Genomic DNA, 23,875 nt, shown 5'->3' on the forward strand with positions numbered 1-23,875 from the left:
TTAATTTTCAGAGGAGGGAAAGAGGCAGAAGCAGAAAGAGCTCTAGGCTCTCATTTACTTAAACAGATACTGGAGAATCTGATGGAAAACTTTTGCACCTGTCAGGGTGTGCCGTAGGGAGAGCCTGCAGCCCATTTAAACTCCACAGTGCCACCAGAGGCCACCTACTCGGTCTTGAAAAGCAGAGTGCGGCACTAATCTCTCCTTCCTTCCACTGCCCCAGTGCCAGAGCCTCTCACCATTCTTACTGGTCTGTATCCATCCCCATTTTCTCCTCCCTGGGGTCACAGGTCAAGTGGGGACAAGGACAGTAAGTGTCGTACTGGAACTTGGTTCCTCTGCTCCCCTTGGAGAGAAGCTACCGTGGGTCTGGGCTGAGCTGCCTGCCATGCACCTGGGCTGAGGAGCCTCAGGCAGAAACTGGCAATGCTGGCCTTCCCCAGAATGATTTCCTTCCACCCTTGTGCCAGCAAACCACTGCCTATTATAGTCCAAGGGACAAGAACCCAGAGTCTAGTCTCCTGCTCTCTGCCTGATGGTCAAACTTCCATGATTCTCAGCACCGTATTTCCCCTTGATCAGAGGGACACATTACCAAGTCAAAGTCTCAGGTTCCATCACAAGACCCTGGGGATCCCGATCTTTCCTTGTGAGCTCTGTGACCGAGCAAGTTGTGTGAATTCTGTCACTGTATCTATCTGCAAGCGTAGAGAGCACAGAATGGAATAACACAGGTAGAGAGCAGAGTACAGACAAGGCTTGGCTCTTAATAGAGTCTTGAGAAGCCATGCACAGTGACACAGGCCCGCAATCCCAATGCTCCTGGAAGCTGAGGCAAATGGGCCCTGAGCAAGACCTCTGAATACATGAACAGGAAAGATTAGCCTGAAGCAGGTGACAGCAGCCACAGCAGCAGTGGGGGGCGGCAAACGGAAGGAAAGCAGGTCTGCACACCTCGCTCAGTGGTACAGCACACTTTGCATGTGCATACTGCTGAGTGTGGTGTCCAGCAGGAAGAGGAGGTGGAGGGAGAGACTATGAATACTTCTGGTTTTCTTCTCATACAAGAGCACTAACCTTATCTTGGGGGCCGCATCTCCTAATACCATCACACTGGAGCTTAGGGATCAATGTAGGAATTGGAGTGGGGACCCACGAGTAGTTTATAAATGCGCTGATATTTTTATTGCTGTAACGTGAGTCAGAGGAATTCACTGTTGTGCAATTACACAGAAAGATAAACTATCGAATGTCTCTGCACTGTCCAGCTTGGCCATCCTATGGAGGCATGGCCTAGCCAGATCACAGCTTAAAGCCACTGATCTCTCCTTAAAACAATTTTCACCTACCAATGCGTCTTGTGCAGGTAACACTTTCTTCTGTCAGACCAGGGTGAGAATCAGACAGCCCCACACCATGTCAGAACAAAGCCCACAGCATCACTGCTGGGTCGAGGTGAGGTTCTGGGAAGGTCGTTTAATGGCACTCAAGGTTCAGACAGAGTAATCTTGCTTCTGCTTTGAAATCGGGAGATTTCCGGTGTTACCATTTTTTTCTCGTTGCTTTGACAAAAGCAACTTAAGGAAAGAACAGTTTGTTTTGGGTCACGGGCCAAGGATTCAGTCTATCATGGCTGGGGACATGGCGACAGGACAGGAGGCAGCTGGCAGTGTTGCCACAGTTGGGCAGAGAGAGGGGTGGAATGTGGCGACCAGTTCACAGTTGCCTTCTCCTTACTCAGTCTGGGACCATAGCACATGGAACGATGGCAGCCGCAGTGAGAGTGGCGTCCCCACTGCAGTAACCTAATCTAGAAACTCACAGACGCGTATGGAGGCTTGCCTCCTGCGGGATGATAAATATTGTCATCCTGACCGTTGCTCTTAACCATGACACTCTACCAATGCATTTCCCCAGTAACTATAAATGGTGCAGCTTCTTCCTTCCTTCCTTCCTTCCTTCCTTCCTTCCTTCCTTCCTTCCTTCCTTCCTTCCTCCCTTCCTTCCTTCCTTCCTTCTTTCTTTCTAAAGGCTTCTTTATTTTATGAATATAAGTACGTTGCCACTGTCTTCAGACACACCAGAAGAGGGCATCGGATCCCATTACAGATGGTTGTGAGCCACCATGTGGTTGCTGGGACTTGAACTCAGGACCTCTGGAAGAGCAGTCGGTGCTCTTAACCGCTGAGCCATCTCTCCAGCCCCTGAGGTTTTTTGTTTTTTCTCCAAGGGATCATCTTGAGAATCTTACTTCACAAATGAGAACTCATGGTGGTTTTATTTAGAATCCAGGAGGACTTGTCAGATACTCAAGAGGTCTTAAGTGCTGTGCAGAATGTCAGGCACTTAGCTCTGAAACTAAGTTATCTCAGTATTAAAGGATTCCTTTCCATGGACAAATGCCCTCTATTTTTTCAGGAAAAAAGTTCATTCCTATCTCTATCTATCTAATGTCTGTATCTATCATCTATGATCTATCATCTGCATGTATGTATTATGTATGTATGTATGTATCTTTATCTGTCTGTCTATCATCTATCTATCTATCTATCTATATATTTATTTATCTATCTATCTATCTTTGTCTGTCTATCTATCATCTATCATCTATCGTCTATCTGTCTATCATCTATCTATCTGTCTATCTATCATCTATCTATCTATCTATCTATCTATCTATCTATCTATCTATCTATCTATCTATCATTTTGTGGTGCTAACAATTGAGCCCCGGCCTATGCTGGCAAGGCATGTACTCTTACACTAAGCTTTACCTCCAGGACCATTGATTTATATCTAAATGTATTTTTAATGGCGTGCATTTCACATTGTGCAAGTAAATTTAAATTTACTCAGAAACTTTATGAACATTCCCTGATTCCAGATGGTGCTGGGAGTAGCCTGTGGTGTGACAAAGCCCATACTTAGTGTGTCCAGATTAGTGTGTCCAGAGTGCCTGGCTGAGGCCGGACTGCGGGGCTTTCTGGGAGGCTTGCTTCTCCTTTGACTCTATGTTCAACACACTTCCAGCTTGAGCTTCATTTAGGTCAAATCAGTATATTCCATGTCATGCCGAATGGGACCAAGTTCACCACTGAATGCGTCTCAGACCCATTTAAAAATCGCCGAAACCATGACCCATCAGCTTAGTCTCTGTGGCCATCTTGCTTCTGTTCTCATTTAGGAAATGATGAGGATTCAGAATACTCAGGACACAGCACCACAGAAGAAGACACCGCAGAGGAAGAGACGACAAGGGCTTTGGCTACAGTGACCACAGAAGCATTAGCTGAAAGCGCGAATTCTACCCACATCCACGGCACCTCGAATCAGGTGGAATTTATATTAATGGTGGCTGTCCCACTGGCTGCGCTGCTCATCCTTCTGTTTGCGATTCTCATCGTGATCTACTTTAAAAGCAGAAGACCCAAGCAGGGTAGGTAGCTCGTGTGTTCCCCAATTCCAGACAACCACCGTACACCTTACCGAGCCACCAGAACAAAATGCTTTCTTCTTTTATGCAGAGCCTTCTAGCCAAGGATCTCAAAGTGCCTTGCAGACACGTGAGTAGTCGCCCAGTATTTTGCTCGGTGTTGGAGGTAAGGTAGTAAGGGATGAGTGATTCCAGCTCACTGATGTTTGCAAGAAGTTGACAATAGCATATTCTATGGTGTGTGTGTGTGTGTGTGTGTGTGTGTGTGTGTGTGTGTGCGCGCGCACATGTGTAAGTTCTCAGTCTGCATTGAAATTACAATATATTGCTACTACCTGGAGAATCTTGACCACTAGAACAATGTGACATCATTTCACTTTGTGGGAGGAGAGGGTCAGTCATGTGAAGTGTGTCTGATTGGGGTTAATGATAAAGGGTTGGCGTTCATCATGTGCACATGAAACGGGGTCCTCACCCCCATTTCTCTAATGGATATTATTCCCTCTATCCCACACCGCAGTTTGAAAAGGGTGGAGAGAAGCATTCTTCTTGTTCCCACCAAGGTTGCACGTCTATATGGAAATTGCTAAATGTCTAAAGATGACTGACTGAAACCAAGATAGGAAACGCCCAGTCAAGTCACCAGTGCGTAGTATAGAACAAAATGAGAGAATACTAGAATCCAGGGTCCCTCTGGTTCCCAAGCAAACCTGGCATATTTTGACTTGTGTTAGAAAACTATGACTAGCTCAAGTTTTTGTTTGTTTGTTTGTTTGTTTGCTTGCTTGTTTGTAATTATATTCGTGTGTGTGTGTGTGTGTGTGTGTGCATACATGCATGTTCAAGCAAACAGGCACATGCATTGGTGCACATGTGGAAGTCAGACATGTGCTAGTAGAAATAGTTTTTCTCCTTTCACCACGTGGGTTGTAGGGATCAAACTCTAGTTATCAGTGTTGGCATCTAGTCCCTTTACCTGCTGAGTCATCCCACTGGCCTAGGCTTCCGTTTTTAAATTAAAGCTTTTAAAAGTCATTTCAAATTTCATTTAAGGGGAGGGGCTTCTCAAGTAAGATGCATAGTCGGGCTCACAGAAAAAACTCGTCCGTGTCCTCCAGGCCTACTAACAGGGCACCTTGCTCTCCTTGCTGTCTGTCCCACACTGGGACAGCCATTTAGTGCTGGGTAAGAGCTGTAGCAACTCTATGCACCGCTAGCAGATGAGGTAAGTGGCGCTGAGGAGGAAGTCCTCTTCTTTCACAGAAGGAACTGGTAAGATAATTCGACAGAGGAGGAAGAGGAAACCCATTCTCCACCTCTCAATGTTTCAGAGTAACCTAGCAACAGTGGCTGCGTGGGAGCTCCTCTGTAATCTACAGCTAAAGCAAGCCCCAGCCAGGTTGCCCAGACGCACTTGTTGCCCCCCCTCTTGCTGCCTAGGCTGGACTTGAACTCTTACACTCAAGCAGGCCTCCCGCATCAGCCTCTAAGGTAGCTCTGGGCCACAGCACTGCACCTGGCTCTTCTCATTCTTCCTTTTTTTTAACCTCAGGGGAATTCCCTGTCAAACCTAAATGCAACCTGGAGTCCAGGGCTGGGGCCTCCAATCTCATGTCAAGCTCTTGAATTCTGGTGTTCAAGTCTTTCAGTTCCAAAATCATTTGCATATGAGGAGCAGCCCCACCCTCCGGCTCCCCACCCCCAACCCCCGGAGCTGGGGACTGAACTCAGGGCCTTGCACTTGCTAAGCAAGTGCTCTATCACTGAGCCAAATCCCCAACCCCTGGCTTTTCTTGATAGCTAATCAAAGCAGTTTTCATATTCTAATCCTTGTTGTAATATTAAATTTCAATTGCACACTAATGTATCACACAGTAAATCAATCCATTTATCATGTATGTATGTATGTATCCATCCATCCATCCATCCATCCATCCATCCATCCATCCATCCATCCATCCAGGTTACTGAATGACTAGAGAGGAGTCTGAGAGGCCACAGAAGCATTCAAGGTGTTCCAAAGAGCAAGGACTGAGAAGCAAGAACTAGGAACCCAATAGGTCTACAGTTTCTGCAAAATGAAATAACAAATGCAGGCTGGAGTTCTACTGGAGATCCTGCTGTAGGGTTAGGCTGCAGGGTCAGAGGTGAGCCACCCAAGCGAGGTGTAGTGAAAGCTGTAAAGGTAAAACGCAGGACAAGGTCTAGGATGGGCAGATGGACAGGCAGACAGCCATTCTAGTAGGCTGTATCAGTAGTTGGGACAGCCTAGAGCTTTCTGCCTAGTAGTCCCTTCACACACACACACACACACACACACACACACACACACACGCACGCACGCACGCACGCACGCACGCACGCACACACGCATGCAGTGATTGGGTAAGATGACAGGTAAGGCTGTTGCTATTACAGCTATACTTTAGGTTAAGAGAGTTCTGCAGTTTCTTCACCTTGGTGCATCAGACAACCTCGCAGGTCCAGTTTTCCTGATGTGGTTTAATACACCCAAGTGCACCTACAGCCTCAGCTTACTTTGCTAAGTGCAAACAGCCCCACCCTTCCTACTCTCAGTAAGTCATTTATCAGTGTGTACCTTGAGTTGCAGTTCTGGACAGGTGGTGTCATTCCCAGGTCCACAGTCACCCTCTACCTCAAAATGAAGGCAAATTCTACTTGAAGAAGGTAATCTCAGGGAAAGACACAGTCTGAAGCAAACAAGTAAGCCTCACTGTTTTAGACAATCTAGAGTAAGCTAAGGCAGGGGGCAGCCTCTCTCACATTGCCTTGATGTGTTGGGTAATCTCTCAAAGAACTGGTGCAAAAGCACGGGCAGGAAGTCATCATTTAGAACAGACTGTGGCTAACCGATGCTGGCTCTGCTCAGTGAGGCTCCTGCTCAGCCTGGAAACCAAGCGGCCAGAGCCTTCTGTGGCTCCTTCCCTCGGGCCCCGACCAACAATCCCACTGCCTACAGCACAGAGAGGGCCTTGTCAGCAAAGCGGTTGTAAGGCAGGAACTAAAGGTGGAAGACAAGACAGGGGAGAGAATGAGATGGCAGGCCGGAAAGGGACAAAATGGAAGCCAGTGTGAGTGTGTGCACCTAGTCGGTGGCTCTTAATAAAGAGATGTAGGCAGGTAGAGTGGAGCAGGCAGGACCTGATTGCTGAGGACAAGTAATTGGTCCCCCCCCCTCTGCCCCCGGCTTAATGCTCTCCTCTTGTACAATCTCCCAGATGTGTTTCTGTTGCCATGGTGGCTGGGGCAGGGGTAATGGCCCTGGAGCAGAGAAGATGAGGCCACAGAAGGCTTTTTGCTCTTTTAATGCTGATTATGGAGCCTCTCATTCGGTGCATCTGGAGCACTTTGGTAATGGATTTTTAAACTTTTCCATCATCTGCATGCAGGTCGGTTTCTGCCCACCTCCAAGCCTGTGGGGAGCCCAGATGCGAGTGGAAATCCGTGCTCACAGCGGGACTGTGGAGCCACTTGCTGTCTGGGAAATTGGTGGGGAAGTTGCTAAACAGGGAAAGGGAACTGGTTAGAACTGGCAGAGGGGTGTGTGTGTGTGTGTGTGTGTGTGTGTGTGTGTGTGTGTGTGTGAGAGAGAGAGAGAGAGAGAGAGAGAGAGAGAGAGAGAGAGAGAGAGAGAGTTGTGCAGGTCTTTATGGACCACCTGTAGAGAGTTCCAGTTGTGTGGGGCTTTGTTTAAAATCCCCTAAGGAAATAGCCAGTACATTTTAGATTAAAGCTATACGTGCAGGGCCAGGGATGTAACTGAGCCTGCTGTGTACACTCAAAGTCTTGGGCTCAGTCTCTGAGCGCTGCAGAGACCCAGAGTGGTGAGGCTTGCTTATAATGCCAAGTGCAAGAGGACCAGAAGTTCGAGGTCATCCTCAGCTATGTAGCAAGTTTGAAGCCAGTCTGAACTATGTGAGACCCCATCTTAAACAATGACCAGAAAACTGCAGGCACAAAATGTGTACGACGAAGCCATTCGACTCCCCGAGTAAGTTTCTGGAGAGTCGAGCATCTGCAGCAGGTCTCAGATTCTATTCAGGGGCGGGAGACAGAGCTGGAGGTGCCTTCAAGGCCAGCAGTGACGGTATGAAACCTGCATCTGCACCGGCTTCACTGGGTTAGCGATGTCACCAAAGCTTGCCCGACCAGCAGGACATAGCAGCTTGTGCCACCTGAGCTCAGTTCCAGGTGCCAGCTGGCTGTTTTCTCACCGATGACTGTACTTCTTCAGGCTAGACACAAGGTGGCCTCCAATTGTCAGGGGTTGAGGCATCAGACTTCCTGGGGAACCTCTCAGAGGGTGTGCTTTCCAAAGCATCTGTCTTATTCACCTTGCACCCACTTGCCACCACTGATTGCCTTCTCCAGGGGATGTCAGTTTCCCTGCCAAACCAGACAGAGCTTGCTTGGGCCAGGCAGCAGGCTATGTCTGATTCTTGCCACCTGTTCATCTGTCTTGTCAAATGGCACCTGACTCTCACCCCAGTCAGCAGCCATCAAAGCCAAGCTGGTTAGAAGTCCCACTATTATAGTAATGATAGGTCCAAAAGATCAGACACGAATTTAACTCCATTGATAGACAACTGAGATTAAAGCCTGTTCGTCTGTCTAGTGCATACTTACTGGGTGTTTGCCAGGCACTGCACTAGCAGGATGGGGGCTGGGGCATGCCACGGTAAACAAGACAGATGCTATCATGGCCCTTGGGGAGCCGTGCTCTGGTGGGAGAGACAGATGAAGTAGAATCAAACAGATGGTCTAACAGGTCTAACTGACCAGTACTGAAGCAAGTGGAAGGCAGAGCCAGGGACCATTGGGACCGATGAACCTAGAAACAGAGGTGGGGATGATGGGCTGAGAAGTGGAGGGATCCAGCCATTCAAAGAGCAGGGTAAAGGCGACCCATGTGGCACCGTGTTAAGGACGGTGTGTCATAAGGAAACGATGCTGGAACATTATTTTATTGACGGAAACCCATAACCAAGCCCTTGTTTGTAACACCTTCTTTCCTGACCATGCTTTCCCCCTTGTGTGGATATAAGAATAATAGGGAGAGGAGCACTCTCTGGGGAGCACCCATCTCCAAGGGGAGCAGAGGCCGTGATTCCGTGAGGATTTCAGACCTGGTTTCAGCATGACAGTCTGTACTGTGTGACTCGGGGGTTAATGACTGTGCCTTTGAAAATGTGATTCATGGGCCTCAGGGTGCCTCAGTGGGTAAAGGTCCTGAGTTTGATCTCTGGGACCCATGTGGTAGAAAGAGAGAATGGACTTCTACAAATTGTCCCCTTGTCTTTGCTTAAGTGCTATGGGCCCCAGCCCTTGTCATCGTGTCCCTCCCATTGCCAAGGACACCTAGTGGATGCTGCAGGAAGTCCCAGCGATGAGTTAGGCTGATGTGACTGTTGTATCTACTCTCTTTCAGATGATCTAGGAGGCGAGACCTTGAAAGTGTGAGTCCTCTCCGCCTGCCTTCAGTTCCCTGTTGTGTGGACAAGAACGGTCAAGGGGAAGAGATAAAGGAGCCATTTGCCTTTCCCCCTCTTCTGCTGTAACAACCTGGCTGGTTTCTCTTGCATCAGTCTCCCTAGACTAAGACAGCCCCGCCCCCCATTGTCATGAGGGCCATGCATCTTAGTCTACAAACCTTACCCAGGGGTGTCTGCTGGAGTCACCTTCTAGAAAAGAGTTTTTGTCTGGCTGCTGCCAGTGCCAACCGCATAGCAGTTAATATTCTGGCCCTGGGGGAACACTAAAGACACCAAGTGATGCCTCCCCCTCCTCCCATCAGCCTCCCTGCTGTAGATTCTGCCTTGGCATTGAAGGAGACCAGATGAACGCAGCCTGGTGCCTGGTCTCTTTATCTGGGTCATTGATCAAAACTCCAAAAAAAGAGAAGTGAGACCAAGCAAGGCCAGGCAACTAAGTGAGAGGATCACTGAGCACCCTGGCAACCATGGCTTTGGTTTCCAGAAAGTGTTCTCTTTTTTTTTTTTTTTTGGTTCTTTTTTTTCAGAGCTGGGGACTGAACCCAGGGCCATGCGCTTGCTAGGCAAGCGCTCTACCACTGAGCTAAATCCCCAACCCCGAAAGTGTTCTCTTTCAGTCCACTCCCTGGCCTCTGCGTCATCCCGTATGGCCTTAGTGACAGATGAGGTCTTGTTGCAGATTTTGCCTTCCTTCCTGCTAGAGTTTGATGCTATCTTGTTTAGGGCAAACCCAGGGCTAGCTCGGGGCGTCATACACCAAGTGGGGTTTTTCCCAACCAGTCAATATTCTAGACTCTTCCACCAATGAAAATCAGTCTACAGACCCTTTTCGTTTTTTAAAACCCGTGTTTGTCTCTGCTCTCTGTCTAGCCCTATTTTTGAAGAGGACACACCCTCCGTTATGGAAATAGAGATGGAGGAGCTTGACAAATGGATGAACAGCATGAACAGAAATGGTACGTGGAAGCCCAAAGCGTTTGCTTGCCTCTGTGGTAACGCAGGGCTAGACGGCTGCCTCTGCTTCATCAGCAACTCAGAAAATCTGAAGTTGTGCTTCATCTGGCACTCGACCTGTGCACTCCTTAAAGATCCAGTTTAATCATAGTCACCAAATCTGTTGCCACTTGTTTTTATGTGTGTGCTAGTTGTTCAAATAGGGCTTTTCAAGAAGAAACTGTACTATTTGTTTCTGATAGTGTGAGTGCAGGTGAGAGTTGGTGGGTTTGTGCATACATGTGTGTGTGTGTGTGTGTGTGTGTGTGTGTGTGTGTGTGTGTGTGTACATGCATGCATGTGTGTTGCTGGAAATCTAACCCCAGCCTCTAACATGCTAGGTAGGTGCTTTTCCACTGAGCTACATCCCTAACCATGATCTTTCTAGCCTGGGAAGGAAATCTGATACAAAATTATCTGGGGGAAAAAAATCTGACATGACCTTGTGTTTTCTTGAATTAAGAGAATTCCAATCTGTATGTGGTCGCACAACTTCATAAAGTGTATTTTGTATGAACCACTGTCCAGTACACAAGGCACTAGAGCTGTGCGCCTGTTTAATCATATAAAAATAAAACTTGGTTTTAGTAACCGAAGGGATCGGTTTGCTAACCACTGAGTATGATATTTATCAGGCTGACTCAAGCACATTCCCATGTTTGTAGACAGTTCTATCAGACAGACCTGCTATACAGAGTATTCCCACACGATAATTTTCAAGTGCTAGCTGGTCTTTAAACTGTGTTCATTAAAAATCAATAAATTTTTAAATTAAATTAAAAATCAATAAAAATTTCTTGATGCTCATATAAAATTGATAAAACTCGCTATATATCATACTATTTATATTTCTATGTTATAATCATGTATACATGTATTGTGTATATGTTTGTGGTGTATGCATGTATAGTGTGTGTGTTTCCGTGCAGAGAAAAACATCTGGTGCTGCTCTGTAACTCACTCTATTCGTATTACTTTGAGAATTCCTCACTGAACATGGACAGCAAAATGTCTCTGCCCATGTGTTTCACGCTCACACACACACACACACACGGATACAGACACAGACAGACAAAAACATACACACACAGACATACACACATACACACACAGAGAGACACACACGTACACACACAGTGTGGTAGAGGAGAAAGAAGCTCCCTGGGAGAAGGTGGTCCCTCTCCAACTTCCTGATGCCTCTGCTTTGAAACTGTAGGGCCTGAGGTACAGCATTTCGGTCTTGTGTCTCACTCCCAAGATGCATATTCTGGTTTTCAGAACACTGCGAGCCTCCAGGGGGCCAACAGAGCAAGCAGTGATGAATTGTGCCCTTTCCATAGGGCACGGAACATGCAGTCCTCTATCTGCGTGATCCCTGCTCTTACCGTGTCAAGAGCCTTGGCGTCATTACTCTTTGAACCTCTAGAACTCCCCAATGGGGCCATTTCTTCACAGGTAGCCATCCAGAGGTACAGTCTGTTCCTGACTGTGTCGGTTTTGTGGGTAGAAAAAGCAATTCTGGTGACTAACAGTGGATTTGTTTTCCTTCTGTCTTAGCCAACTATGAATGTCTGCCTACTCTGAAGGAAGAAAAGGAGCCAAACCTCAGCCCAAGGTACTTGTGATTTCTATCAGGGATGGCGAAGGGTGGACGAGGGTCCCAGCCACAGCCCAGCACAGCATTTTCTTTGGCTTTTTTGTGCCTGGCAATTTAATATGTCAGTTTACAGGGAGGAATGTGTGGTCAGGAAGCGTGTTTTGGAAAATAGAAAACATCCTAGTAGCTCTTGAGGTTTCAAAGAGACACCGTTGAACTGGCTTTTGTTTTAGTCCTAAAATTTGCTGATTACAGCAAATTGACTCAGGTTATTTGCCTTGGATAGACAGACATTTGGTAAAGAAACAGAAGGAGGGGACTGCCCCAGACAGGGTGGTTTTCAATAATCATGACCAAAAGGAACATTTTTATAAAGCAAGGAAACAAACAAAGAACCCTAACCTACTTGATCTACATTAGTATCAGAGAGAAATTAAATGAAAATTAAAAAATATATCCCACTCTGCCACTAGGTGGCTCTGCTTGATAGAAAATTTTAGTGCCTTGGGGGCCAGGTGTAATTTATTAGCCCTTGATGGTAGTATTTAAATGATGTGATCTTTGTGAGGAGAGGAATTAGTGAGTTGTGGAATTTCTGATTAGAGAATTGTTTGCCCAGTATGTGGAAAGAACTGGAAGGAGTTGAAGAGCGGACTTGCTCTTCAGATCATGACTATAGTTCAGGGGAGTCACCAAGTCATCTGCTGGGGTAACAAAGTTGGCCAGACAGCAGAGAACTTGAACTGTAACGGCGATGGGACTCCTGTGTTAGAGCTCACAGATCGAAGCTTGAGAGCGTGGTGAATACCCGTGAAAATACATCATTCGTTCACTTGTCATAGATGTTTCCAGATGCAGTCACATGGTACCACAGGCCCTGAGGCCATAGCCCTGCAAGGAAAGGTCAGGTTTTCCTTCGGGGTCTTTGTCTCTGTGTCTATTCTCCTAGAATCCTAGAATCCCGACATGTTAGCTGATAGTTCACCACCCTGCGTCTCTCTCTGTCATGGACTAACATGGTCCTACCCAGGGCAGCCTCAGCTCTGACCCTCAAGTCCATGTTACTACCTCGTGGGGCATTTATACATTACAATTCATCACAAGTTTGAAAAAGATTCTATCTTACTTAAATGTGGTTCCAGATAATAACAAGAAGGCAAAAGAAAGAAAAGGTAGTGCCCTCGTTATATGACAAAGGACATTATGGAGGAATCTTTTCCACAGATCCTAACCTTCCCCCTCCTAATGAGACAGTGCATAGGTCAACACAGGTCACCCTCAAACTCTCTTTACATTGTGATTGCATCCACAGTGATGAGAAATGTCAGGAGTTTTATATCCTTGAGCCCCACTCTGTTAGATTCCTGACACTGCTGAGGAAAACTGCCCTGACAGAATTATACGCTGACGAGCTTTTATTAAACATCTTTTTCTCAAATATAGTGAGGTTGGGTCTTGAAATAAGCTGCCTGTAAGACAAAAAGGCCCCTATCTGTTCGGTGTTCTCTGTGAACTGGTCATTTTGCAAGTGAATGTCTGAATTCCTCTGGGGGCCTGGAACCATCTGGGTTGACAGGATACCTGCCAGGGCTTCACTGCGTTCTCAGTCTGGGGAGCGGTGTTGGAGTTCTAGACCGGCCAGTCTCAGCCCTTGGCTGCATCTCCTTCCAGTGACTTCCACAGGCATATGATACTGAAAGCAGAATGAATTCCCGGGGAACAGTCACGTACGTGTTCTTTACTTCCCACGCACACAGCCCAGCCTGTCATCAATACCTCCCCACGAGTGGTACATTATTCATCACCTGATAGGTCATCATCAAGCAACCTTCCTCTGTGGCATCGTCCCCCGAGATGCCCCTCCCCGTCCCGCCCCAATCAGGTGCACATAATGCTTCGGAAAGCAGGGGACAGTGACTAAGGAGTGAATTTAATAGGCGCTACACTTACCCACCCTTCTGATAAGGAGGACTTCTGGAACCATTTGTAGCATCAGCATCCTGGACTTATGGGCTTGTGGGGACTGGCAGCTCCATTGGCTATCCCTTCAGAGCTTTCCCGTGGAATCCACTCCAGCCCCTGATTTTCACTTTCTCTGTCCTCACTTTTCTATCTTTTTCTGCCCCACCTCTTGTTCTCCCCTCAGCTCCTCCCTCCCTCTCTCCTTCCCTCCCTTCTTCCGTTTCTTCCTCCCTCCCTCCCCTCTTTCCCTCACCTCTGCCTCTTTGACTCGGATCGAGCTCCATAGCCCAGGCTGGCCTTGAACTCATAATCTTCTTACCTCAACTTTTTTGAGTATTGGGACAAAGCAGTACTGACACAGATTAACAATTATACAATGTAATAATAATTATTAATTACATAATAATCAACATGATTTAAATACTTACAATTAATTATAAGTTAATTGGTATAATATAATAATCAAAATAATTATATATAACAATTGATGCAATGATTACTAAATTATATTAGTTAATATAACATAATATATTATAAATTAATATGTAATATGTAATATGCAATAATATATAATATATGAGTAATGTGTAACATATAACATGTAACATATATTTAGGGTTCACAAAATTTACCTCAGAGTGGACACTTTTCTTAAAATGTACATACTCAGCCCCAAAATAAGATGCTAGTAAGGACCAGATTTGTACAAACTACTATAAGCCCTTTGCAGTGAGGTTGTCATGTTTAAAAACAATGACAGAAAAGGACAAGAAAGGAGTTGTGGGGAGAAAAGTTCTATATTCTTATTTTCCACCTTAGTGGCCTTTCCTCATAATCCCCTGTCCTGTAAATTGTGGTGTACCTATCAGTGGTATTCAGAGCACAGGAAGAGGAGAGGCAGCCCAGAGCTGACAGACGGTAAGAACAGATCCATTTGGTGGGTTTTATAATCAACGGTTCAAAGTTTCTAGACAATGGAGTCCATTGTTGGACCCCACCCATACAGCACCTCCCAAATGCCACCAGATACTGGTTCAGTGCAGATAGAGTCCACCTGGCCCAGGCCAGCCAGCTTCTTCCTTTCTCCTGACTCATGTCTAGTCAGACACTCAGAGCTTCTGTCTGCACCTTGGACCACATGAGGTCAGACAGGGAGGTACAGACGCAGCCACGGTCCATTCCCTACTGCTCATCACTGTCCCTACGGGGAGAGTTTACACTGGGTGACAGTGCAGAGAAAGGTCTAGGCCTTAAAATGTCCATGACCCCCCCAGTGTTTCCTTTGGTACTTTCTTCCCTAGTTCCTATCTAGTCCCCACCACCCCTAAAAAGAGTAAGTTAGTTTTGTAGTACCACAAGGGATACAAAATAGTTTGTGTCCTCCAGACTGATACCGAGAAGGATGGTGTTAAAGATAGGTGCATGAGCTCAGGTGTGTGTGTGTACATGTGTGTGTGTGTACGTGTGTGTGTGTGTGTGTGTGTGTGTGTGTGTGTGTGTGTGTCCCAGAGTATGTCTCCACAGCAAGTACGATCTCTGTGTCCTGGGCCAATTCCGAGCCTCATTTCCCTAACTCCACCCAGGCCAGGCCTCTGTCGGGAAGAAGGGATTTTGTATTGATGAGAAAGGGAGCTTGATCTAATTGTTACGTGATTTCGTGCCAAGCTGAACTCCACACTCCCTGAAACTGAGTGAGAGCACCATGGCCCGAGAAGGGCTGAGTGGTGGCATAACACCACATTCAGAGATGGCCGCATTCGCTGGGGCCACACCTCAGGATTGCTGCAAGAGAGATGGGTCAGGAGGACAGGGTGACTGTCCCATCTGGACAAACAGTCACTGCTACGAGGTGAGGGATTTGAGCTGATTCTGCCCCCATTCTGCTGGCAGCATGCCAGTCGGGTGCTTCCTTGAAGAAAATACAGGCGCGCTCTGTTTTGTTTCACAGTTTGTCCTCCTGTTCCTCTATATGCTCGTGGAAAGGTGTTCCATGTTCTTCGCATGTTTATATAACACTCCTAGACAAATTACTCTTTAATGTCGCTGTCAGAAATAAGTTGCTGAAACTGCACGTGTGCGCACATGGAGGCAAGCAGGGAAGGTTGCGAGCTGAGCCGCCAGTGTGCTTGTCACGGCTCGGTGGCAGCTGGCCAAGGTATTTTTAACAGGGAACTCCAGGATTTGCTAGAGTTAAAAATGCATGGCTTATTTGATCATTTTCCAGAGATGATGAATAGCTAGAGACAGCTAACTAAATAAAGCAATGAGCCAGTGATGGAGAACGGCCCGGCTCGATGTGCTGGGACTCGGGGGAGGAGGCTGCTGACTCACCCACAGGTCTTGTGGATGGATGACACCTCACCACACAAAACACCAGGAAGGCGGCCGCTGTCTGGGAATGACCCCATAGCCCATCAAAGCAGGGGCAGTGTGGGATGCGCTGGCACCAAGTCACATGTCTATGGTGTTTCAGAAATCTCACACACTTTGCTTTTGGGGGGCTTTAAAAGTAAACAAGCTTCTAAGCAAAGACGTCTCCTCAGAAATGTGAGGTGTGCTTCTGAAGATGGTTTCTGAAAGCCTTTACCTCTTTGAGGCAGTGTTGTCGATAACTCACAAACATTTGTCAGAGCTCAGTCTGCCGAGTACAAATCACCAACAGGCATGGGTGTAGGTGCGGGGCCTGTAACATGGGGTTTTACCTACATTTTCCCCTCCCTTTTATCCTTTGAGTGTGTGGTGCTGGGGACTGAGGGCAGAGACTTTCTCACCTCAAGCCCTCATTTATTCTCTTACAGCAACCCTATAAGCTATAGAGTTATTAGGTGTGTTTTGCAAATGACATCAGATAAGGAAATTAAAACTAGGAAAGGTTAACTTGCCCCTTGACACAAAACAGAGAAGTGACTGTGCCCTGACTGAAGCTTCAGCCAGATCCTGTGCGTTTCTGACATTAAGAATCCACTTGTTTGGGTATCCCAGCATTGGAACTATCATAAAAGCCACTAAAAAAATGGCAACTACCCAGTGCTAATGCCCGCAACAAGATGCATGGCCAAATCATTTGAAAGATCCAAGTATTTATTTACCGGGACTGAGGAGAAGATACAGAGGGTAAAAGTGCTTGCCTTTGAGCATGCGAGCCCAGCACATATCATAAAAAAGCTGTGTGTGGTCCCACTCTCAACTTTAACCCCAGCACTGTCCCGGGACAGAGCCAGAGAAGTGTTAGGTGCCGCTGGTGGACAGCTTAGCTCCAAGCTCAGGGAGAGAGACAGTCTTAGGAGAGCAAGACAGAGGGTGATAGGATAGAGTGGGCACTTGACACCCTCTTCCAGCTTACACATTCTAAACACACAATACATACATACATACATACATACATACATACATACATATATACACACACATACATACATATATACATAAACATGCATAAACACACACATGCACATGCACACAAACCTACTTTCTAATTAATTAGTTGATGCTGGGGATTGAATTCTGAGACTCTCACATGCTAAGCACATTCTTTACCAGTGAGCTAACCCTGGTAAACGTAAAAGACTTAAAGGAATGGAAGCCATAGTGTGCGTGCCACTAAGTCAAAGACAAGACTTCGAAGTTATCATTTCATATTCAGCCCCATCTCTTCCAAGTCCCAGTGCACTTGGACGTTTCCACTTGGAAAATTTTTTGTCCAGACAGCCAGGATGACCTAAACCGAGAGAGCATTTGTGAGCTGGGGCAGGGAGTCGGGGAGGCTCACAGGAAACACATTAGAGATTTGACATTGTACCACTGAAACCAGGTAAGAATTGTTAATGGAGAGGTGGGTGTGAGAGCTCGAACTTGTAATCAGCACCCGGGAGGCTGAAGCAGGAGTATCAAGGATAATCTGGGGTCCAGAAGAAGACCCTATTTGAAAAAGAAGCAAGTCCAAATAAAAGCCTGGCATGGAGTACATACTTACTACCCTAACAATTGAGAGGCAGAGGCAGGAGGATTACACAAGTTCAAGGGCAGCCTGGGCTACTGCTGTGGGACACTATCCTTAGGATGTGTGAACAGCATCTGCCTCTTCCAGATAAAGAATTGATGTCAGGTCAAAGTGGGGATACCCCAGAAGTCCAGCCTGGTGAACCAAAGAGTTTTATTTGAGTTACTTGTGGGAGAAGAAATGACTAGAAGGCAGCTGCATCACCAAAGCCCAGCCCAGCATGGAGACAGCTCACAAAGCTGGGAACCTAGAGCTCACCACAGCCTGCAGGCAGCTCAGGGTGGAGAGTGTGTCTTCCAGGCAGTGTGGCTCATCTGAGTGCCTTTCAATGCCCTTCTACTGACACTTGCCTGAGGAGGGAAGAACCTAGCAACTCTGATCAGTTTTGGGAACTTCCTGAAGCCTTGTAAACTTTCCTTCTTGATAAGCTTCCTTATGGGGTGGGATGTGTCACCTTCCCTTAGAACATTCTGTTGGCTCCCTTCCCCTTTAATGTCTTGGACCTTAACTGCCTTTTTCCAAGATGGAAGGTTTTAATGTCAGAAGGGACTGCTCCATAACAGCTACAGAGCGAGTCCCTGTCTCAAAAATAAATAAGTAAATAAATAAATAAATAAATCAAAAAACAACAACAAAAAAGAAAAACCAGAGACGTGGTTTGTACTATAATGAATCAAAATTAATTCTTACTACCTGAACCAATAAAAAGATAAAATAAAAAGATAATTGACCCACTTTAATTATGAACAAAGTTTATCAGTAGTCAATTTAGCAAAAGAAATTGAAGTTATCAATTAATGTTTGGGGAAAAGAGAATATTCTTCTTAGCAAAAAAACAGCAGATGAAAGCTTAGGTAAAGTCTACTAGCGTTCTTACCTAGAAGGACCATTTAACAGTAGGCTTAAATGCTTTAAAGCTGCATGTTCTTGACCCAATTCCTCTTGTAAAGACGTATGCAAAGGGACTTCTTGGGACTGTTCATAAAAGTTAAAAATTAGGAGTAGCCTGAAGAGTTAATTATGAAAAGTATTGGTTAGGTTTTATTGTTGTTTTGTGGGCCCCCCTCCTCTTTCTTTTTCTCTTTCTTTCTTTTTTTCTTCAGAACTGGGGATTGAATTTAGAGCTTCAGGCAAGCACCGTACTACTGACTTACATTCCTAAGCCTCAGTTTTTCAATATCTAATGGGTTAACAGGTCACTAGATAGCTACTAAAAGGGAGGGGGGGAAATGGAGGGAGGTTCTAGTCTGTATGTTGCAGTGCTGGGAATTAAACCCATGACCTTGCATGTTCTAGGAAGAGCTCTACCGCTGAGTCATGCCCCACCCTGTGTGACCAGAAGTGGACTAACAGATGACAGAGCAAAGATCCTGTTTCTGAACAAAAGAGAACATATCTTTAGAACAGAAAACCATTTAGGAGAGAAAATGCCAAGGAATTAGCTACGGTTAATGTCTTGGACCTTAACTGCCTTTCTCTGGGGGAGTTTTGTTTTGTTGGGGGGAGGGGAAGGCTTGCCGGAGAAGAATCCAGGACCCTGTACAATGAACGCTGACTGGTTTTACAATAATTTTGAATACTATTTCTGTTACAACCAGTGGTCAGAGCTCAGTGTTGTAGACAAAAGAGAGGGTCTTGCTAGCTAAGGCCATACAAGGAGACCATGCAGTCTGGGGACTTCTGTTCTTTAGAGATGGCCCTGGCCCCTTTGCAACACTATCTTGGTGTCACCCAGTTTCCAAGGAATGAAGCCATCACTCCCCACTATGAGTTTTTCAGAGTTTCATAGTTAAAGGTTTGTTAGTAAGTCTTAGGAATATTCCTTCTTTAGTGTGTGGTATGTTGGTGATCAAATCAAGGGCCTTGAGAGTACATGCGGTAAGCAAGCTTGCTGTCACTGAGTTTCCTCCCAGAGCAAAAAGCAAGCAAGCAACCAAACAAATAAGAAACCAAACCGAAAACTAAAACTATAATTCCCATCCGTTGTCCACATTTAATGAGTTTTGCTATAGAGGCTATTTCTTTGTTTATTCCCCTGCCTTGGATACAGTTCTGCCCTCCTTCCCCTTTTCATGTGTTCCTTGTCCCCACAGCATCCACCCATGGGCACACGTGTGCACGCAAACACACACACACACACACACACACACACACTCGCAGTTACTTCTTTCCCCTGTCAAGGACACATCTATCTAACTGATCTATCTCTCTCGGGGCTTGTTTTGTTTGTTTTTCTGAGACACTGTTTTCCTGGCTGTAGTTGCTGGGACTACAGGTATGTTTGTACCATCGATAACGCACAATGCTTCGCTGAGCATCTGTTGAGTGAGTCAGGAGACTGCTGTAGACTGCACACATCCAGGAGCCGAGGAGAGAACACATCCGCTCACTGTGGTTACTCATGACCTTCCTTGGAGACAGAGTTGGCTGCCAATAGAGCTCTGCTAGAGTTTTAATAGAAAGGACTCCAAACCTAGAGAAGAAGCAGGAAGAAAGAATCAGGGGCCCCAGCTGCTCTCTAGGGTGACACAAGAAGCCCCCGGCACACTGCGCAAAAGCCGCAAAATCAAATATTGGACCAAGATAGCCAAACTTGAATTAAGCAAACAAACAAAAAAAAAAGCACAAATTAGCTGACACCGTGGCTATGTTCAAATATCAGGTGTCTAATTTATAGTCATTCATACCAAGATGTCCGATGGGACAGAGAACACTCCCTAGCCCCTCTGTGTGCTTGAACAAGAGGCACCATTGCAAATAAGTCAGGGCCACAAACTCTTGAAGGAAATAACACATTTTAAAAAGAGACTTCTGGCATCTATCCATAGGGAATGAGATTAGATTTAATTAAAGGCGGGAATCCCCAACTCCATCTGGTTCTCTCCCTGTCATGGGGGAAGGATTTTGGAGAGCTAGAAATTGTCTCTTGGTATCCATGGATTTCCTCCTCAAGAATTGAATATTAAATCCAAACTGTGCCTTGTGTGGGAAACCGCAAGCTAAACAGTGCTGGCTTTCTGATTGTTTAGAATCTCGAGTCACCTCTGCAATCCAGGGTTCAGCTCTCCCTTGCCTCTTGTGCTATTGGTCTGTTCTGTATTTCTTTCTTTTTCAGTGATAATGAATCCTAAGTCCAAGTGGCGTTGACGTTTCCCAAGAGCATACTCCCCGAGGGCACCTGCAGGGCCCACCAGAGAAGGATGAAGAGGAGACAAGTTTAATTAATTTCAAATCAGTGTAGACACAAGAACCTTTTAGTGTTTCTTCCACCATCCCCTCTTCAGATGATGGCATCCCCTGGACTTGGAAGAATGAGGTACTGAAGTCTTGGAAAGGCCTGGCTGCCCGCCAGCCCACGCATGATGAAGAAAGAGCCCTGTGTGGTGCTGGCTTCGGACCTGTGGGTGTCCCTCCCCACTGCCTCCTCCTCGCTCATTCTGGTCACCCTAAGATCACAGCTCTGGTCTGCTTCATTCTGAGGGTTTGAATCAGGAAGCTGGTCTTCTGGGTCCAGGTCGCCTTACTGCCCACCAGGTTTGGATATTTTCTCACTGTTCATGTCCTCTCAGGTCAACTCTAGTCATCTGGAACTTTCCTCAAGGACGGTTGGGTTACAGAAAACAGGCCAAACAAAGCAGGCGTTTCATAGCCACACCATCCCAGGGACTCGTTAAGCTTGTTTCTCACCTGCTAAGAAAACACAAGGAAGTCCACAGGCCTCATGGGAGATCCTTGCACGACTCGTAGACTTGCACTCAGCCACATCTCAGTCACTTTTGAAAACTTCCAGAAGAAACAGCAGTCTTTAAAGAGAGAAGCAACTTTTCCCTTCTCCGCTAAAGTCACCTCTACTTGCAACATCTCAAAGCAGCTGATCTTGTTTCAAGCCACAGGCCTGGCTTGTGCTGTGCGCGGGCTTGGAGTGCAGGCAGGTGGGGGTCATGGGAGATCTTCAAGGCTGAGCTAGAAGGACCTGTGCCTGTGGCAGCTCTGGCCCATGGTGCTTTCTGGTCTGTGTGCTCTACATCCAGCCTTTTCTGTAGGGCTGGGAAGAGTCTCCAATGCTTAGCCCTCCAGGAGGTGGCTCCCAGGCCATCAGAAATGACATTCTACATGAAATTAGTTGACATCCATGTACTAAAAACAATGGAGTTAAAAATGCAGAAAAACCCACTAACCTCTCCTCCTTAGTAAAGTCCCATTTAATCCTTCGTTTTCTAATTCTGACCTTTAAAAGGCCATCCAGCAAATTGAGTCTCTGGTTCTCGTGGGATGCTTGGTATTTTATTCCAGGAAAGAAACAAAGAATGAAAATTTTATTTTGCTAACCACATATAAACTGAGGGGAGATGAGGTTAACCAAACTTTTTGCTGCTGAATTGGGGTTCTGTATTTGAAAGGCTGCTCTCATGCTCCACAGAGAGCCTTCTCTTGCCCCCTTGGGGCCTCTTTAATGAGCTCTTGTCTTCTGAGATATGCAGATAATTTTATAGACAGAGCCACAGGCTAGGGTGGTCTCTCTATGCAGTAAATGACCTGAATCCAGGCTCTCCTACTGTCCTGGGACCGTGCAGTTCTCAGACAAAAGGCAGTTCAACAGTGTATCCTCAAAAGATTCGTTGTCCTGTCTCACTCTGTCATGGACCCTGTGGACACTCACAATGAATTTATAACCTGCCCTGACTCTCCCAGTCACCCGACAGCAGATGGAGCCTTCTGAGTCACCACTCGCCTAGTCTGCCCATGACTGCTACTTTAAATTTGGTTCTCTTTCTGAAAAGTCTAGTTCCTTCTTTCTTGGGGTGTCTAAGATCCCCGATGACTACCAGGTTTTTGACCTTGATCCACCCTGCCCAGTATCAGACTTCAGAATTTCTCAGAAGTGTATGAGGTGTCGGACTGTTACTTTTGATAAAGGCGTGTTTTGTGAGACGATAACACGATTCTCATTCAGTGCATCAAATAACCTGGAAGTCCCAAAGAAACAAATTTACCAGCACGCTGTTAAGTTTGCATCTGAGATCCGCATTGGCTTTTCTAACTGCACAGAGACTTCCTGCAGAGCTATATGAGTTCTGACTCATGCCATCGGCATGGCCCAAGCAGTCAAGTTAAGCCTACGATTCTATTCTTACTATACGATCAGAGCACAGCATATGTATATGTCAATTCCATGAATTCTTAAAACAAAACCATTTATTTTTTTTTTACACTATTGATAGGAGAAAAACCCTCAGCAGTTTGCCTTAGCTGGATAGCTACTCAGAACAAACCAGATTTTAGAATAAAGATGGCCATGGACTTTATCTCCGATGGTGAGTTGTTGGCCTAGCATGCCCAGAGCTGGGTTTGACCCTAGCACTGTATAAACTGGGCACTGTTGCAGGAAGATCATTCCTACAGGTTCAGGTTTATCCGCAGATACATAGTGAGTTTAAGGTCAGGTCAGCCTGGAATAGGTAAGACTGTGACTCCAAAAAAAAAGTTTTTAAGACACATGCTTTGATGTATTTTTCTTTAAAGCAAGGTAGGTTGACGGCGTTGCTTAGCTGGACTTCTTCAGAAACTTGTTTCAATAAACATGTTTTAAAAAATCCATTTGGGACTTATTTTTAAAAAAGAACTTATTGAATTTATTCTTTGACAAATTCATATATGTATGGAGTGCGTTCTGATTTCTGTAGCCACAGCTTCTAATCCCCTTCTCACCCCCTCCCTCTCCCTACAGGCCTCTTCTCCACATGCGTGCCACTCTTTTGTTTTGTTGTGTTTTGAGACACATTGAATTTAACCAGGATTGCCTGTGTGGCTAAGGGTTTGGAACTAGTGGGCTCCTTAGTGGGTAAACAACTGAAGACAATGACTGTCCTTCTCCAAGGATCCCTTAGCAGCCAATAGTTCTCCAAACTGTGATTGACTGTTGGTCAAAGTTCAGCCTTAGGTAGACAGTCACAGCTAATGTGGGGTCATGGCTGCCCTGCTGTACAGCATTTCACAGCCTTCCCCTGCCTTCCAGCTCTCACAGTTTGACTGTTCTCTCTTCCGCCAAAGATTCTTGAGCTCTAAAGCTAAACAGAGTGGTATTTCACCTGGGGTACCTGTAGAAACAAACGCGACTCTTTGCCTTAAGCAGAGTGGTCTCTCTGTGGTCAGGTACTACAAAGGTCTAGGACAGCTCAAGCAAGGCTCTGAGAAGTGACAACTGAGTACTTCTCCCTCCACAGGCCGTCTGCCACTCTTCCTGACACTACTCTTCTCTCTAGGAGGGGTGTTAGTTCCCAGATGCATGCATGAATGTAGTATAGACCAACCTTGGTGCCACAGGCGGTATGTGCTTCCTTTGACTTTCAGAGCTCTAGCAATGGAAATACCAATAT

At 46.1% G+C, this 23,875-nt stretch overlaps 1 protein-coding gene across 3 annotated transcripts in view; it reads left to right on the plus strand.

The window, feature by feature from the left end:
- The window catches only part of Tmem154 (transmembrane protein 154), a 39,603-nt gene extending 16,507 nt beyond the window's left edge, over positions 1 to 23,096 (plus strand). For 2 of the 3 annotated variants that reach the window (XM_087627129.1, XM_087627128.1), the window contains 6 exons: positions 3,185 to 3,436; positions 3,525 to 3,563; positions 8,883 to 8,910; positions 9,817 to 9,902; positions 11,497 to 11,554; positions 20,614 to 23,002. In XM_087627129.1, coding sequence (XP_087483255.1) covers positions 3,349 to 3,436; positions 3,525 to 3,563; positions 8,883 to 8,910; positions 9,817 to 9,902; positions 11,497 to 11,554; positions 20,614 to 20,629 — 315 coding nt within the window. In that variant the 5' untranslated portion in view covers positions 3,185 to 3,348 and the 3' untranslated portion in view covers positions 20,630 to 23,002. Of the gene's footprint in view, positions 1 to 3,184; positions 3,437 to 3,524; positions 3,564 to 8,882; positions 8,911 to 9,816; positions 9,903 to 11,496; positions 11,555 to 20,613 lie in introns of all 3 variants that reach the window. The other variant, NM_001401895.2, reaches the window with a different exon arrangement.
- Positions 23,097 to 23,875: the final 779 nt, after the last annotated feature.

This window comes from Rattus norvegicus, chromosome 2, assembly GCF_021556685.1.
Source record: "Rattus norvegicus strain SHRSP/BbbUtx chromosome 2, alternate assembly SHRSP_T2T, whole genome shotgun sequence".
NCBI classification, from domain to species: Eukaryota; Metazoa; Chordata; class Mammalia; order Rodentia; family Muridae; genus Rattus; species Rattus norvegicus.